This window comes from Bombus pyrosoma, linkage group LG3, assembly GCF_014825855.1.
Source record: "Bombus pyrosoma isolate SC7728 linkage group LG3, ASM1482585v1, whole genome shotgun sequence".
NCBI classification, from domain to species: domain Eukaryota; kingdom Metazoa; phylum Arthropoda; class Insecta; order Hymenoptera; family Apidae; genus Bombus; species Bombus pyrosoma.
This window is the reverse complement of record NC_057772.1, coordinates 9,790,450-9,806,084: the sequence shown is the minus strand read 5'-3', so window position 1 is coordinate 9,806,084 and position 15,635 is coordinate 9,790,450. Positions and strand designations below refer to the sequence as shown.

Sequence of the window (15,635 nt, the reverse complement as noted above, 5' to 3'; positions counted from 1 at the left end):
AGTCGTTCCTCTGTGTCGGTTAAGATGACAGAGGTGGTTGATTAAGATTAACACTGAATTAACAGAGTTAACAAAGATGATATATTTGACAATATATATATAAACAACAGTATAATGATGCGCCACGAATTACTTGAAAGATGATACAGTTAATTTGATATAATGATTCGACTCGACTTTACAATGTGTCTTGTATGTGATAGATTGGACGACTTGTAATTCGTTGGAGACGTTAGTGTATTTCGTTTGGATCCTCGATCGATACTGATGATTGCCCTTCGATGGGCCCTTTGTGTTTCATGGGAGACGATCCCCACCATGCTCGGGTCACGCCACCGATCACGCCACTGATCACGCCATGATCACGCGTGTCACATTACGAGTGTGTTTAAAATAACGAAACGAATCGACGGTTCTAGAACTCGCTCTGTTTGATGTTGACCGCTACATTGTATATTTGTCGGGTTACTTGAGACGGTTCGCTCGCGATACTGCGATGCCACGAGCGACGGTTAGGAATAACGGCCTATGGGAAGCTACGTGGCGTAACATCTGGCTAGACAAAAATTCGAATTTTCAATTACCAGCTTGAAGTTTACGTACATGATAGAAATCATTTTCGCAGAGAGTAGCCGATCATCCATCAAATCGGAGACTCCGATCAGCTTGAAGTGTATATTAAAAAGTTCTCCAATGAAAAGTGTCTCATTACGAAATACTTTAACAAGCATAGTGGCAACATCGTCTACGCTGCAGGATGCCGGTAAGCAAAGTCCAAGCGTGACCAAGTCCTAAAATGAACGCAGCTTCTCAAATTTCTGATCGTCCGTCGTGACTGTATAAATTCGCACGTAAATTTCATGAAATATTTCAATATTAATGATATTATATATCAGTATTATTTTATTGGGATAATTTCTTCATTGCCTGCATAAATGTGCTACATATTGATTATAATTCACATTGCTACTTGAATCGTTAGAGATACAAATTCTAAAATATCCATTTGTGTACCTCGTTTTAGATTTCTACGTGATATTGCACAGTGCAATTGTGCCGTGTACGTGCAATAAAAAAACGGAACTCAAAAGGTCAATATTCCTCGTTCGAGGAAGCGTGCAATCTTGTCCGTCTTCTAACCAGTGATTGTTCCCGATGACAAATCCTCTGGATGACACTCCACTGGTATACAACGCTTGAAAGACACATGATATCTCATTGGAAACAGCTCGTGATGCAATTAGCGATAAGAATCTGAAGCGGTGGGAAAATTAAGCGCCCCGTTTGAAACCAACAGCATCGGATAATCGGGAAAGTTATGACAACGACGATCGTAATTCTTACACGCGCCGTACGAAGGAACCAGTTTCTTGTGCAACGCACGAAGAAAGTCTGGAAGTCGAGCTTTATACGCGGGACTAGGTAAAGTCTTGACCGATTTGTTAAATTATCGACTTTCGCCGTCACGTAATTCGCGCGTAAAAAGTAAAAATCTTTTCCTGAAACGATGTACTTCTTCCACGAAAAGGTTTTTATCCTGTAACGAACGACCGTTTCTTAGATTTGCATTCGTCTAACTAGATTCTGAAAGGGACGTAAAAAATTACTCGTGGATACGTTTTATTTGACGCAAACAAAATCGTATTGTTCGCTAATTGTAAAGTGAAAGTAAATCCAAGATCGTCCGAATTTTACGTCGTTTTCTCCATTTTTGACAAACATCCGAGCTTGTTTGAAATTTCGTCGACTCGATACTTTGTTCTATCGTCTTATTTTCTACCCCTTATTTTACACCTTCTTAATTAAAGTGCCGAGTCGCGGGATTTTCACGATCAAATTCTTTTTTATTGTTTTTCGTTTAGATTTGTTTATCGTTGTTTTGTTTTTTTGTATTGTTTATTAATAATATCATATTCCATTCATTGTGGAAATAATAGGTCTCAAGGGAACTGGGTCGTAGTAACTCAGCCGTTCCCTTGGAAAGAATTGTTAAAGTTTTAATTATTCTTAAATTGAATATAATTTACACATCGTATTTTCACGTGTATGTGCACATTTAATAAAAAAAGTACAGTGATATTTACGGAGCAACATAAAATCAGGATTTCAGGATTAGCTCGTAAAATATATCAGAATATAAGAATAACGGAAGATCTCTAGGAATATATATAATGGAAGAGGTGTAGAAGGCAATGCAATTTTGAGCGACTATGTCAACAATTCGGTGATCAAAAATTAGTACTGTGACACTTGAAATGCGAGCTTGTTTTCAAATATGTTGAGATTTATCTCGGAATAGAATAAAGAGGAACACGAGAATGAATGTATAATAGAAATATATTTGAGTAATTATAAGTAGAAGTATAAGTACAGCGTATGCTAGTCCAGATTCGCACGTTACGAGCGTTAGATTACAATAATGTTTCGGAGCCATCGGCTTGTGAGCATTTATATAATTACGAAAACTGGTCCGTCTATAGCACGGTACATCATCCGTGCATGATATGTTCCTAGAAAAGGCTATGAGGCTGAGAGGCCCTTCAAATTGATTTAGAGCTCAATGGCTTCGAGGAGTAAGAAAACTAAACACTAGAGAAGATGCAGAGTTTTCCTAGAAGTGAGAATCACTTCAACAAAATAGACAGAAAGAGAAATGGGAAGAAAGGGGGAAAAGAAAGAAAGGTATATAATATACTATACGATACAGTATAATGCTGGACATGTACGTTAAACAACAGACGCTATTTACCCAATTATGGTTCCAGAGAACATCACAATAAATTGAAATGTTTCAAGATTTGGAGCAAGAAAGAGAGACAGACAGACAGAGAAAGTGCATGCACTGAGAGAGTATAATTCCATTAGTTTATTAATTGAGGATCTTAGAAATATGTATTAGTACATGTTTCTTTTCATTCTTTCTGAATTATTGTACAATCGGACAAGTGATATAAACGGCATTTCTGTTGTTGCGGATAGGACAATAGCAGCAATGAAACTGCAAATAACTACTGTAATGATAGCATAGCCCTGAAAAAACATAATATGTTATTATTACATAGGATTCATATTATTTTAAAATTGTTCGAATGAAACTACCTTATCATACTTACAATATTGGTGTAATACAGAAAGAGAGAATAATTATCTAACGAATATAACGAAAGAGTAATAATACAATTTGTGAGATAAGCGCCATACGTTAATTTACTGAAAGAGACGAAAATATCCAGCGATAAGATTTTGTTCACGATACCTGCAAACGTAACAAATATACTTGGATGTAGTTTACAAAACGCTAAATACTTTACATTGTACAAACAGCATTTTTACAATAAGAAGAATTACTTTAACGCATTACTAAGAGACATGAAAAATATCGACTTACCACCATTATTCGTAGTACATGCAACTACGAGCCAGGCAATACTTAATGCCCAGCTTGTTCTACTGAGGGCCAAATACAGAACGGAGAGACCTAAGGATATGTTCTTGTTCGCGAGTCCGAAGAGAATCGAACAATTGCATAAAATTGCCAAGGTCCAACCAAAAATTAAGCTTCTCTAAAAGATAAATTTACTCATATTATTGAAAGATGCAGAGGAATATAGGTGTAACGAACAAACAGTATATATTACTTTTGATAACTGTAATTTGTAATTGCATTTTGCAAGAAGATGACATGTGGTCATCCCTATGAGGTATGGCGGTATTCTACACCACGGTCGTATATAAAAGTATGTCAGTGTCTTATATTGTTCGTCCAACCTACGAAAGTAAATATAAGTATATTTCCAAATTCCCTATGTTATAAAGAGTGTTAAACATTTTGTATGCTTACGTAGGATGGTAATTAAGAGTGTATCCCGTGTAAGCTAGTGATCCTATCGATGAAACTAATGTAAGAACGCCTATACCCACGGCAATATTGTAATGCCTAAAACAGTCGATTTTAGAGCTCAGGTAAAACTGGGTACTAAGGGATTAAAGAACGAAATTAGAAACTCACGTGATCGATAAAGTTAGGAGAAAACTGCCAAATACGAAGAACTGCATATCGTTGGGCAGGTACCAACTCCATGTGAGACACTGCAAACAGTACATCTCTCCGAAACGATTCTTTTGTAATAACGCTAACGATGTTAGCAATAAATTATCTGAGAAAGGATACTTACTAGCTCATCCCACCTATAGAAGTTGTTGATGTAAAGTATGTTAGTCCACCAATATTTGGAACACTTAGTACTTGGATGCTCAACGGGAAGAAGTGTTGAGACATGATCGTGCCAGGTAAAATTCAATATCGCGATTAATATAACGATGAAATATGCAGGTGTAAGCCTTCGATGTTAATATATTTATTTTATTATCGTCGAAATCTTATCGATAGAACTAATTAAGCATCGATACTATACTATACCTTATATATCGTTTGACAATCTTTTGAAAAAAATTGTTCATCCTTTTTGCTATAGGCGGGATTCCCTGATATTTCCGTCGTTCCTTCAGAAATGTATATGACAAGAGAAAACCACTCATAAAGAAAAATGCATCCACCGAAAATGTGAAGTTACTTATGACCTGCATGAGTAAATTTTCAGCCTGTATATATACAAGCCATTTGTTACCTGTATACATGAGTGACTCCATTAAAATAATAGATCATTAAATCAGAAATCGGATCGGAGTAATCAAATTAAAACATCGTTAAAATTCATTCCTTACTCAGAACATGCAATGCGTAGAACAGCACGTGCCCTAAAATAATCCACACCATTGTCAACGTTTTCAAGCCGTAGAATACTCGCAGATTATCACCACTCTTTTCCGGTTTAAATATTTCTTTTACATTGGTGAGAAATGAGAAACACAGAAGATATTGGCTGATACGATTCTGCTTTACCGACTCGGCGGGTGCCGGTTCCTCATTTCTGGTTTCGCGTTTCCCTTCTTTTATGTTCTCCAATTCTATTCAAAGTTAACCGTACGTTACATACATTCCCATGATTCCCATTCCAACTCGAGGCGATAAAAATAATTAAGATTGGTAACGTGAACGTGAGTAATAGTTAATATCAAGTATCAATGTATGTGTAACTTACCTATTGCGTTGTTACTTTCGAACGTAGGCTTACTCCTTTCGTTATTTAAACGCTTTCGATAGATGAAAACGTCGTACACTGTGGCCGCTATTACGGTAATACACAAAGATAGCAAAACTCCTCTGTAATCAGAATTTTAAATATCCTAGGTGGTATTTTATCGTATGCAGATCTTGACGTGTGTAACATATATCTGAAGTGACAAAAATTCGAGTTTTCAATTACGAGTTTGAAGTGTACGTACATGATAGAGATCATTTTCGCAGAGAGTAGCCATTGACGATCATCCACCAAATCGAAGACTTCGATCAGCTTGAAGTGTATATTAAAAAGTTTTCCAATGAAAAGCGTCTCATTACGAAATACTTTAACAAGCATAGTGGCAACATCGTCTATGCTGCAGGATGCTGGTAAGCAAAGTCCAAGCGTGACCAAGTCCTAAAATGAACGCAGCTTCTCAAATTTCTGATCGTCCGTCGTGACCGTAAAAATTCCCACGTAAATTTCATGAAATATTTCAATATTAATGATATTATATATTAATAATATTTTGACGGGATAAATTCTTAATTGCCTGCATAAACGGGCTACATACTGATTATAATTGGCATTGCAACTTGAATCGTTAGGGGTATACATTCGAGATACAAATTCTAAAATATCCATTTGCTTACTTCGTCTTCTACTTCTACGTGATATTGCATAGTGCTATTGTGCCGCGCACGTGCAACAAAAAAACGAAACTCAAAAGGTGAATACTCTTCATTGGGGTTCCGATATATGGAATTGTTCTTTCGTACTTCTTCTGATAGAAATAGCGTGCGATTTTCAGAGAAATACTTGCAATCTTGTTGGTCTCCTAACCAATGATTGTTCCCGATGACAAATCCTCTGGATGGCACTCCACTGGTATCCAACGCTTAAAAAACACAGGATATCTCGTTGGAAACAGCTCGTAATGCAATTAGCGATAAGGATCTGAAGCGGTGTGAAAATTAAGAGCTCCGTTTGAAGCAAACAGCATCAGCCGATCGGAAAAACTATGACGACGACGATCGCATCTTTTTCACGCCCCGTACGAAGGAACCAATTTCTTATACAACGTAGGAATAAAGTCGCAAGGTCGGCAGTTGTTTCTATCGTTTTTGATTCCAATTTTCCGCGGTATAAGCGTGTTGATCGAGAACATGTCATGAAACACAATCGCAAACACTGTGTACATCTTTTAGAATCACGGTCGGTTATATGTATTTTGTTTAGTTTGCCTCCTTCTTTCCTTTCGCTGTAACTGACTGGCGGTAGCTTCGTGAAACCGCGAAATTCCACTATATATCTTAAAAGTTCTATTAACCTCTGAGAGCCCAAAGTATTTGGTTATCCACCGCATTTCGAAATTCATCTATTTCCGTCCGACATCTGCTGGAATTTAGAAGATCAGCATTTTCCAACGCCGCGTACACTGGAAGTAGCTTCCTCATGGTCATCGGGTCTAACGCGGTCGCTTGTATCGACACGTAAAAGCTTGTTAAAGATAGAAAGGATAACCATGTACACGATATTCTTCCGCACTTCATACTTTGAAATGAGATTTACACTTGGATTATTAGAATTGACTATCGAGAAATATCGGCAGCCACGCGAATGTATTTTGTTCTCTTGTTCGCTTTAAAGTACGTTGCTGCTCTCTCGGTGTTCGGAAATGTGACTGCGTTGAACGGGGCTCGAATGGCGAATGGAGCTCGAGAGACTGAACGCTTTCCGATAAAATTGAAGCGCGATAATGCGTATGCGTCACAGGACACATCATTGATGACGTAAAATATTGCACTTATTTTAATTACTACACTCCTTACCAAAATATAGCCCAGGTGTGCTGTCTTTAATTTCTCAATGACGCGTGTAAAGTTTTTTGTCTGTAACGTGTACAATCAAAACATTATGAGGTAACAATATGCGGTTCGTTGAAAATAATTAAAAATGTTAGGAGGTTTAGTATGTAAGAAAAAGAATTGTTTTGTTTTAAGAACGAAATGATAGCACATGTACAATAAGAAAACAATAAGCAACATAAATTGTAACTAACAATAATTACTTATCAAACATATATACTTATTTAATAATGGGTACATTCCCCTTTATTTTCTATTACTTCTATTGTACAATTTTGTATCGATTTATATAGTGTCTGGATATAATTTTGACTTAACGTATCCCATTCGCGTACAATTGCGAATTTTATTTTTTTAATTCTTGTACGTGTTGATACTGCTTTCTCTTCGCGTATGCCCCGTGAACATGTTCTGCCCAGGAATTTTCAATAATATTAAGGTCCGGAGAGCGTGCAGGCTACAGATGCATTATCTTGTTGAAAGATATAATCAGTTCCAGAAATGTGTTCTGCATGATTCTTTATTTGTTCTTTGATTAAATTTATGTATCGGACACTATTCATTCTCCCATTGATAAACTTGATACTTGTCTTGCCGAAATAACCGATGCCGGCCCAAACCATCACGCAGCCTCCTCCCATTTGTCGTCGAATCGTTGATATTGCCTCGTTTCTTATATCATGAAAATAATATTGGAACCCATCAGGACCATCCAAGTTGAATCTTTTTCGTTTGAAAATAGTACCTTTCTCCATTTCTTTTTCCCAACGCATTCTTTCTTTTGCAAAGCGCAAACGATCTGCTTTGTGTTTCGTTGTTAACGAAGGTTTTCAACTTTAGCCTCTTAATACTTTTGCAGGCTGGTAGAACTCGACGAACACTTGAAACACTGGCGCTAACACTAGATTTTTCCATTATTTTCTTCGTTGTTAACTGCGAATTGGAAGCTACACGCAAAATTGCTCGCTTATCACGATCGGATAACAATGACTGCCGGCCGGTACTTTTCTTTTTGCCATATTCTTCAACATTTTTTAAGAAATTGTGTATTACTTTACGACTTATTCTTATTACTTTTAATATTTTTGCTACTGATAACTGTCGCTGTTTTAGTTCAAGAATTTGCTTCTTTTCAGACTCGTTTAATTTTTTTCCGCGTCCCATACTTACAAGTGTGCTATTATTACGTTCTTTTTTTTTATTTATTGTTTGTTTACATTTTACAATTTGTCTATTAGGACATTTGGTAAAATATTATAATTTAAGTTTTGATAAAATATAGCATGTGGATGGTTACCCCCAGCGGGGGACTCCATCTTCCAGGTTGTTTATTGTTCTATACGTTCTTAAAATAGAACAATTCTTTTTGTTACACACTAAACCTCATAATATTTTTAATTATTTTCAACGAACGTTATATATTATACGTTACAGACGAAAAACTTGACACGCGTCATTGAGAAATTAAAGATAGCACGCCTCGGCCTATCTTTTTGGCGAGGAGTGTACGTTCGTTGGTTGCGGTCAACATTTCACTTTCATACGCCTGGTTGGGTAAAATCTTGACCGGTTTGTTATTTCATCGACTTTTGTCGCCACATAATTCACGCGTAACAAATTTTTTTTTTATTTGGGAAACTTTTTACAATCAGTTGTCATTGAGAATTATAAGTAAATTAAATTGCGTGCTACTGTAGCTTGGATTATGAGAGTTTATAGTATCTTTGATTCTAGTTGAATCTAAAGGGTATTGTCTTTTTAGTCTGCGGATCTGATCCGTCGTGTCAAGTAATTGGCTAACTAATGGGTTTTGGAGGTTGTTAATTCTTATATTATATCTGTTACTGAATTTGGATATTTCTTCTTTAACTGTGGGTATCTTAAGTTCGCGATATTTTGTTTCGTTGATAACATAACAAGGTACATCCATGAAGGATCTTAGAGTTCTCGATTGGAACCGTTGAAGAATTTCTATTTTGGAACTCGCTGTTCCCCCAGTTGGATCCCATAGGTCCAAACAGGTTTTAATATGGCTATATATAGCAATATTTTGCTCTGTGTGCTTAAGTTGGAGCGACGGCCAATGAGTCAGTAGAATAAGTATTAGCTTATAAATAATTAGCCATGCCACTGCGCCACGCCAGAGAAAATTACTTAAAATTCTCTCTGCGAGAATTGATCGCAAAATATTGGTAAATAAAAAAGTAAAAAAAAATTTTTACGTGACACCTGCCGTAGTACCAAGCGTTCTCTGCTAGGTACTCCCATCGATATTTTAGTAATCCGAGTCGCTCAAGTAGTGGTCTTAAGAATGATCTCTCGTTTCGTTTGTTCGCAATATTAAAACCTCTAGCTGTTGTTGAATATAATGAAGGAAAGTGTGGTATAGAATTTCTGTTGTAAACGCTTTCTAAACGGTTTACAAAATTGCAACAAGGAAGGATATAGATATTAGAATATTTAGAGAGTTAGCTGAAAGATTATTAGGATTGTCTGAAAATACAAAAAATCCTTGTCTTCGACGGAGTCGGCATAATATCGCCGTTCGGAAAAATGATTCCGGAAGAAGCATTAGACGCGCATGCAAACCATGTTATGCAAATAAAAGACGTTGAATGGACCGAACAAAGACACCAAAGAATTTAAAGAAAACAACAAATTATTGTCCAAATTGTCCCGACCAACCTCAGCTATGTATAGAATGCCTTAAAGTTTTACATTCTAAATAATTTTTTTTTCTAATAAACCATTTTCGTATTACTTTTATAACAATCCAATAGTTTTGTTATTTCCTCTGGAATATCTTTTCAAATACCTACGATGATCCTTCGCAAGTAAGCGACACCCGAATATGGGTTACGTGGCCTGACCAGAAACTTTGCTGACACTCGAATACGGGTGTCCCAACAGTCAACGTATTAAGATGGAACGTCTGCTAATGAGCCAGTAGAATATTTTAAATTATCGAGCCTACGTTGGATTCTAATAATGCTGTATCATCAGCAAATGTCACTGTGGTTATTTCTGTCAAATTTGGTATATCGGCAGTTTAGATGGTTATCAGCAAAGATCCAAGGACACTGCGTTGGATTATGCCAGCTGGAAATTTTACAGTTATAGCGCCTAAGTATTTCATGATGAACAGCATATTGGTTACATATGATTTTAGGTGAGTATTCTAGTCTAGAGGCATGAATTTCAGGCGGTTTTTGAAGCTCTTTACAAACGAAACAAAAAATATTTTTCTATCCATTTTTTATCATTTGTTTATTGATATTTTAAGATTACATAAAAAATTAACCGAAGAAAACTTAAAATTCACAAAGTTATGAGCTGGCAATGTAGGGGGTCCAAAAGAAAAGGGTATTCTGGCGTGTATGATTTCAAGCCTTCTAGTCATCTGATAAAAAACAAAAGCCGAATGGGTTCTTAATTAGTATAGATGCCGCTATAGCATGAACCTTGAAAAAGTAAAAAAAATATGTTTTTACAAAATGGCGGCCGTCTGAACAAACTTTTTTCTTTGGTATGTTTTTTTAACAATTCTGAATTTTTAAAAAATAGTAAGATTAAAAATTTTGATCTGAGCGTGCTTCAGACGATAGAGGAATGTATAAAGAACATTCACACCAAATTTCAAATAAATCGGTTCATCAGAACTTGAGATATCGTGCACGCCAACTCGAAAACGGTAGTTCCGAGAAAAACGCGTTTAAAGTTTTGAGACAAGTTTAGGGCAATTTTACTCATAGAATGGTACAGCGTACTTACATATTTTTAATCGGCGATTCCTGCTCCACACAAGAACATCTTTCTTACATGTAGAGTATAGAATTAACGATGAAAGAGAAAAATTCTAAAATACAGTAACCGTAATTGTTATTAATTAAAACTGTTCATTTGTACCGGTCGGACCGGAGCAGATGCCGCGTCACAAAAATGACTGTAACTCATAAAACAATTGAAATTTTGAAAAATTCTTTTAAGGGCATATTCTTGAATGTCTAAACTTTGGAAATATGAAAAAAGATTTCCGATTTTTTCAAATTTGTAGACTAGAATACCCCCTTAAGATTAGGATTTTCTTTAGTTTGAACAAAAGTCTCTCATGCCACACTTTGTCGAACGCCTGCTGAATATCCAGGAATACCGCAGAGCAATATTTTTTCTTTTCTAAATCTTGGCTGATTTTATAAGTTGGACGATGAATTTGCTCTATCGTAGAATGTTGCTTCCGAAAACCGAATTGATGATCTGGCATTATTTTCAAATCCTCTAAGAGTGGAAGGAGTCGTTTCGTTAGCATCTTCTCAAATAGTTTGGACAAAGTGGGTAGAAGACTAATTGGGCGCTAAGAGCTAGTTTCGTGTATTGGTTTTCCAGGTTTAGAGATAAGAGTAATCAATGATATTTTCCAAGACTTAGGATAGTATTCAAGGCGAAGAATTGCATTAAAAATAGAATTGATGAGAGCAATACCTTGTATGGGAAGCTCCTTAATAGCTTTATTACTTATCTGATCATGTCCCGATGCTTTCCTGGGATTTGGACGACGGATTAAATCTATAACTTCGAGAGATGAGGAAGGTTCAATAGGAGGAGACATCTGGAAGAGAGAGTGCAAGTATTCCGTTATTTCAGCGGCAATAGTGGAGAAATACGGTTCGAAGACATTAGTTAAGTGAATTGCAAACAAGTTGGCTTTCTGTAAAGGGCTACGCGCTCATCCACCTTGCGGACAGCGAATTGGAGAAATACGCGTAACAAATAAAAACCTTTTCCTTGGTCGATATACTCCTTCGATGCAAGAGCCTTTACCCGTAATGGACGCTCGTTTTTTAGATTCGTATTCGTCGCGCTGGTTCCTCAAACGAGCATGAAAAAATTAACTGCGGTTGCGTTTTATTTGATCGACAAGACCGTGCTGTTTTCTTGTTGCCAAGAATGCCTTTAAGATCGTTCAAATTTCTCGTCGTCTTTTGCATTTTCGACGAGCATCCACAGAGCTTGATTGAAATCTTGTCGACTCGATCTCTGCTCGATTTTTCATCTTTTTTCCTTTGTTTTCGACCCTTGCATCTTGTCGATCAAGATGTTAAGATGGCACAGGGAAGTGCAAATTTTTATAAAATACACGCAGTACACCTTCTTCCGCGATTCGTCCAATCAAAATTTCGCCTGTTCATTGTCCGAAAGAAAGTAACGATTGTCCCGTTCGAAACAACCCAATCATGGGAATTTTCTTAAGCAATTTTATGACGTCAGCTTCCGAGGGAAAGTTCCTTTTAGCAATGTTGGCAACGTTTTTAATTTTCCATGTCTCTCGTGTTCTCAATACCCAAGCGTATCGTAAGCAGAACTACTTCCGAATGGTAATTTAACTAATCGAAACGTGACTGCTACGGTGGCAGTACATGAAAGTAATGAAACTCCTCTGTAATCAAAATGTTTAAGTTTCTAGTCGATTTTTCATCGGACGCAGATCGCGATATATAGCGTGTATATATAACGAGTTTGAAATTTCGTAACGAGAAACCATTATTGATCGTCCGTCAAATTGGAGATTTCGATCAGCCTCAAGTCTGTATAAAAAAGATTTCTGACGAAATGAGTTTCATTACGAAATACTCCATCCATCATAGTGACGACTTCGCGTTTCATATAGAATGCAAATAAGCAAACTCCAAGCGTCATCAAATCCTGAAAAAAAGCACAATATCTGAAATTTCTGATAGTTCGTTGGAATCATAAAAAGTCGTACGTAAATTTCGTGAGTTGTATTAATGAGGTACGTTGTTACTCCCCAAGGCTTACTATAGGTCGTGTTCCTAACCGTCGCTCGTGGTAGAGCGACTGTAGAGTGTCGCAGACAGTACATCTTTCATGACCGGCGAAATATATACAATGTAGCGACAAGCACATAGTTGTTCGTCAAGCAGCCAGTTCTAGAAACATCGATTCGCCTTCGGTCCGTTATTTTATGTACACAAAGGAGGTGGTAAACGAGATCATAGACGCGAACAGTTGCGAGATCCGAGCGTGGTGGGGGTCGTCTCCCAGAAAAGATAAAGGAAAAAGTCGAAGGACAATCAGTATCATTTGAGAATTGGAATGCATCGAGAGGTTCAGACGAATAAGTCAAAGTCGTTTGGTCGAACGAATACATCGAGAAATATCATAAAGGCGGGACGAATTACAATAACAAACTAGTTCTTTCATCGTTAAATTATTTGTGACATGTTCATGATAATTTTAAATATTGTTGAACTACCTTTGACTACTTTAGAACATTTGAACTATCTTTGTTATCCTAATCGAAACAGGGGAACAACTGATTCGTGACATCGATTATCAGAATCGTAGCGAGAATTTACGCCTCTCGTTGACGCGTTTTCCTTGCGATCGTGTCTCTCCGCGAACGGTCGTAACATACATCGTTAATTTGCTGTATAAATCATACTGATAATTACATATTGATTGCAAATGGCATTGCGACTCGAATTGTTGGATATATGGATTCGAGATGCAAACACTGACATATCCATGTACCTACTTCGTTTTCTGATTTTATGATATATTGCACAGCGCTATTGCGCCGCATACGTCCAATAAAAAGTCGAAACTCAAAAGACGGATGTTCCTGGTTCGGGTTCCGGAATATCGAATTGTTCTTCCGTACTTTCTGTCACAGAAATGGCGTGCGATTTTTAGAGATCTTGAAGCAAGTCAGACGATCTCCTATCCAATAATTGTGCTCGTTGACAAATCCCCTGGGTGGCACACCGCTCGTGTCCAGGGCTTGAAAAGCACATAATTCTGTAATGGAAGCAGCTGATCGATAAAAGGGATACACTTGGGCGAGAACGTCATTATTCTTATAGAGCCTATGCTTCTGTTTCGACGGTTAATGCGATGAAATATTATGCGTGTGATACAATCGCGACCTAACGCGACGTACTTGCCTCCAGAAGAACTGCCGCGGTTGCACAAGAATTATTTTCATGTTTTTTTGAGTTTGTATTAGTAGTTTGTCAAGATATCTTAAAAGTTCTATTTACCTCTTAGTCCCCAAAGTATCTGGTTATTCACAGTATGTTGATTATATAAGTATTAGCATACCAGATTTCCGTTTTTCATACAACGTTTGTAACCATATCACAAAACGAGTTTTCTTGTTTTTCTTCCTTCGAAGCGAATAGTGATGATATTCGGTCAAGTATTTGATTCCGAAGAAAAATATTCATTTCGCCAAAGTAGCCGAGTAAAACTGAACGCCCATTTAAAATCATGTAAAGCTACAAAATCCTTATTCTCACGAATTAGAAGCTATTGTTTTATATAAAAAGAGACTGTAAATATATGTTTGCTCTGGATGCAGCTAATATAGGTAATATATAACAAAAATATATTTTGTATAACGTGAACGTTGTTGAGAACACCGAGATAGAGTGTGGCGGCACTCGACACTAACTAGTAACAGACGACGGCAGCGCAATGGTTAGCGCCTTAAATTACGAACGTTGAGAACCCGGAATCGAATCTCGGCGACCGAAGTCCGACTTTTTTTCCACGATTTTTAAATAGGAAGAAAATACAGCAGTAGTCATTACTAGAGATATAAAACTACAAATAAAAAGTATAAATTAAATTAAATTTGATATGGTGGTTTGTTATTTCATGAACAAAGTCATAGATAAATATACCATTCTCTTTGACATTCCATGCATTGTATCCAGTTTCCCTTCTATATGAACTATACGTTGATCATGAACAAAGTCATAGATAAATATACCATTCTCTTTGACATTCCATGCATTGTATCCAGTTTCCCTTCTATATGAACTATACGTTGATCTGTAAATCTGCATTAAACAATTGTGCTATTTATTACAATTGATCGAATAATTGAAACAATTATAGTAACTAAAATTGTATTTTACGATCTAATGATTGCAAGAAATATACGCGTATATTACGAGATGTTTCTATTCTTTCCTAAACGTAGATGTTCCATTTTACTTTATGTTACGGCTGGCGTCACATGAACATTGAACGTCACATGACAGACGTTACGACGGACGTTGCAACGCTCATCTGGCCGCAGACGAGTGTTCGTTACGTTTATGCTCCACATAAGATACTTTAGTAAACGTTTAATATTTACACCTCGATGTGAGACAAGGCAGCAGGTGAAACGACCAAATATAATGTAAGAACTATACAATCCGCATGTTGTATCTACTGTTATAAATTTTCTAAATAAAAGTTTAAAAAATGGTGGAGACTCCAATGCAGCATCGGAACTTCGACACTGTTAAAGTTTCTCAAAAATTTGTTTCCAATTTTGTGAAAAAGATGACATGTTCACAGATTTATAATTGATCATAAATTGTTACGAGTTGTGAGGATCGTTTGGTCGTAGATCCCTTGTTACGCGACAGCAGCTCATTCGGAGTATATACCTAAGAAAACGTTGTTCCGTTTTGCTTTCCTTTGTCTGTTCGCTCCTATCGCATAGTTCCTTGTATCTTTTAATATGCATATAATTATATATTTTGTTGTGTGATGTAGAGGGGGCTTTCAGAGCGGATTTTATACATGGAAACTATCTTCGTCGATATAGTGGCATATATTTGGTTTCGAA

At 36.7% G+C, this 15,635-nt stretch overlaps 2 protein-coding genes across 17 annotated transcripts in view; one reads left to right on the top strand and one right to left on the bottom strand.

Annotated features, from left to right (window-relative positions):
- Positions 1 to 15,635, top strand: part of LOC122565951 (monocarboxylate transporter 10-like) — a 284,840-nt gene that overhangs the window by 117,305 nt on the left and 151,900 nt on the right. The window contains exons 1-3 of one of the 12 annotated variants that reach the window (XR_006316340.1): positions 622 to 763; positions 1,025 to 2,682; positions 2,766 to 2,900. The exons of 9 other annotated variants lie outside the window; for them this stretch is intronic. The gene's annotated coding sequence lies outside the window, so the exon portion shown is untranslated. Of the gene's footprint in view, positions 1 to 621; positions 764 to 1,024; positions 2,683 to 2,765; positions 2,901 to 15,635 lie in introns of those variants that run through there. 2 more of the 12 variants (XR_006316341.1, XM_043722532.1) reach the window with 2 other exon arrangements.
- LOC122565949 (nose resistant to fluoxetine protein 6-like) lies at positions 2,887 to 14,532 on the bottom strand. Of its 5 annotated transcripts, none has more exons than XM_043722524.1 (14): positions 14,050 to 14,532; positions 13,541 to 13,807; positions 5,777 to 6,021; positions 5,347 to 5,540; positions 5,103 to 5,224; positions 4,726 to 4,968; positions 4,421 to 4,628; positions 4,176 to 4,341; positions 4,010 to 4,089; positions 3,842 to 3,937; positions 3,639 to 3,768; positions 3,389 to 3,563; positions 3,114 to 3,256; positions 2,887 to 3,030 (listed from the first exon to the last, which is right to left on the bottom strand). In XM_043722524.1, exons 2-14 carry the CDS (start codon positions 13,590 to 13,592, stop codon positions 2,896 to 2,898), a joined length of 1,989 nt encoding a protein of 662 aa, XP_043578459.1. In that variant the 5' UTR covers positions 13,593 to 13,807; positions 14,050 to 14,532; the 3' UTR covers positions 2,887 to 2,895. The 5 variants fall into 5 exon arrangements, with proteins under 5 accessions (XP_043578459.1, XP_043578460.1, XP_043578461.1 ...); XM_043722525.1 differs by having other exon boundaries at positions 14,111 to 14,532; XM_043722526.1 differs by having other exon boundaries at positions 13,541 to 13,789; positions 14,111 to 14,532.

What these genes read in the sequence shown, in the direction of transcription:
- LOC122565949 (XM_043722523.1), bottom strand. Translation starts at nt 6,676, where the DNA reads ATGAAGTGCGGAAGAATATCGTGTACATGGTTATCCTTTCTATCTTTA. An exon ending in CTACGCATTGCATGTTCTGA is followed by an intron (nt 4,629 to 4,725) that starts GTAAGGAATGAA and finishes TCATGTATACAG; the next exon opens with GTAACAAATGGCTTGTATAT. An exon ending in ATGTACTACGAATAATGGTG is followed by an intron (nt 3,257 to 3,388) that starts GTAAGTCGATAT and finishes TTACGTTTGCAG; the next exon opens with GTATCGTGAACAAAATCTTA.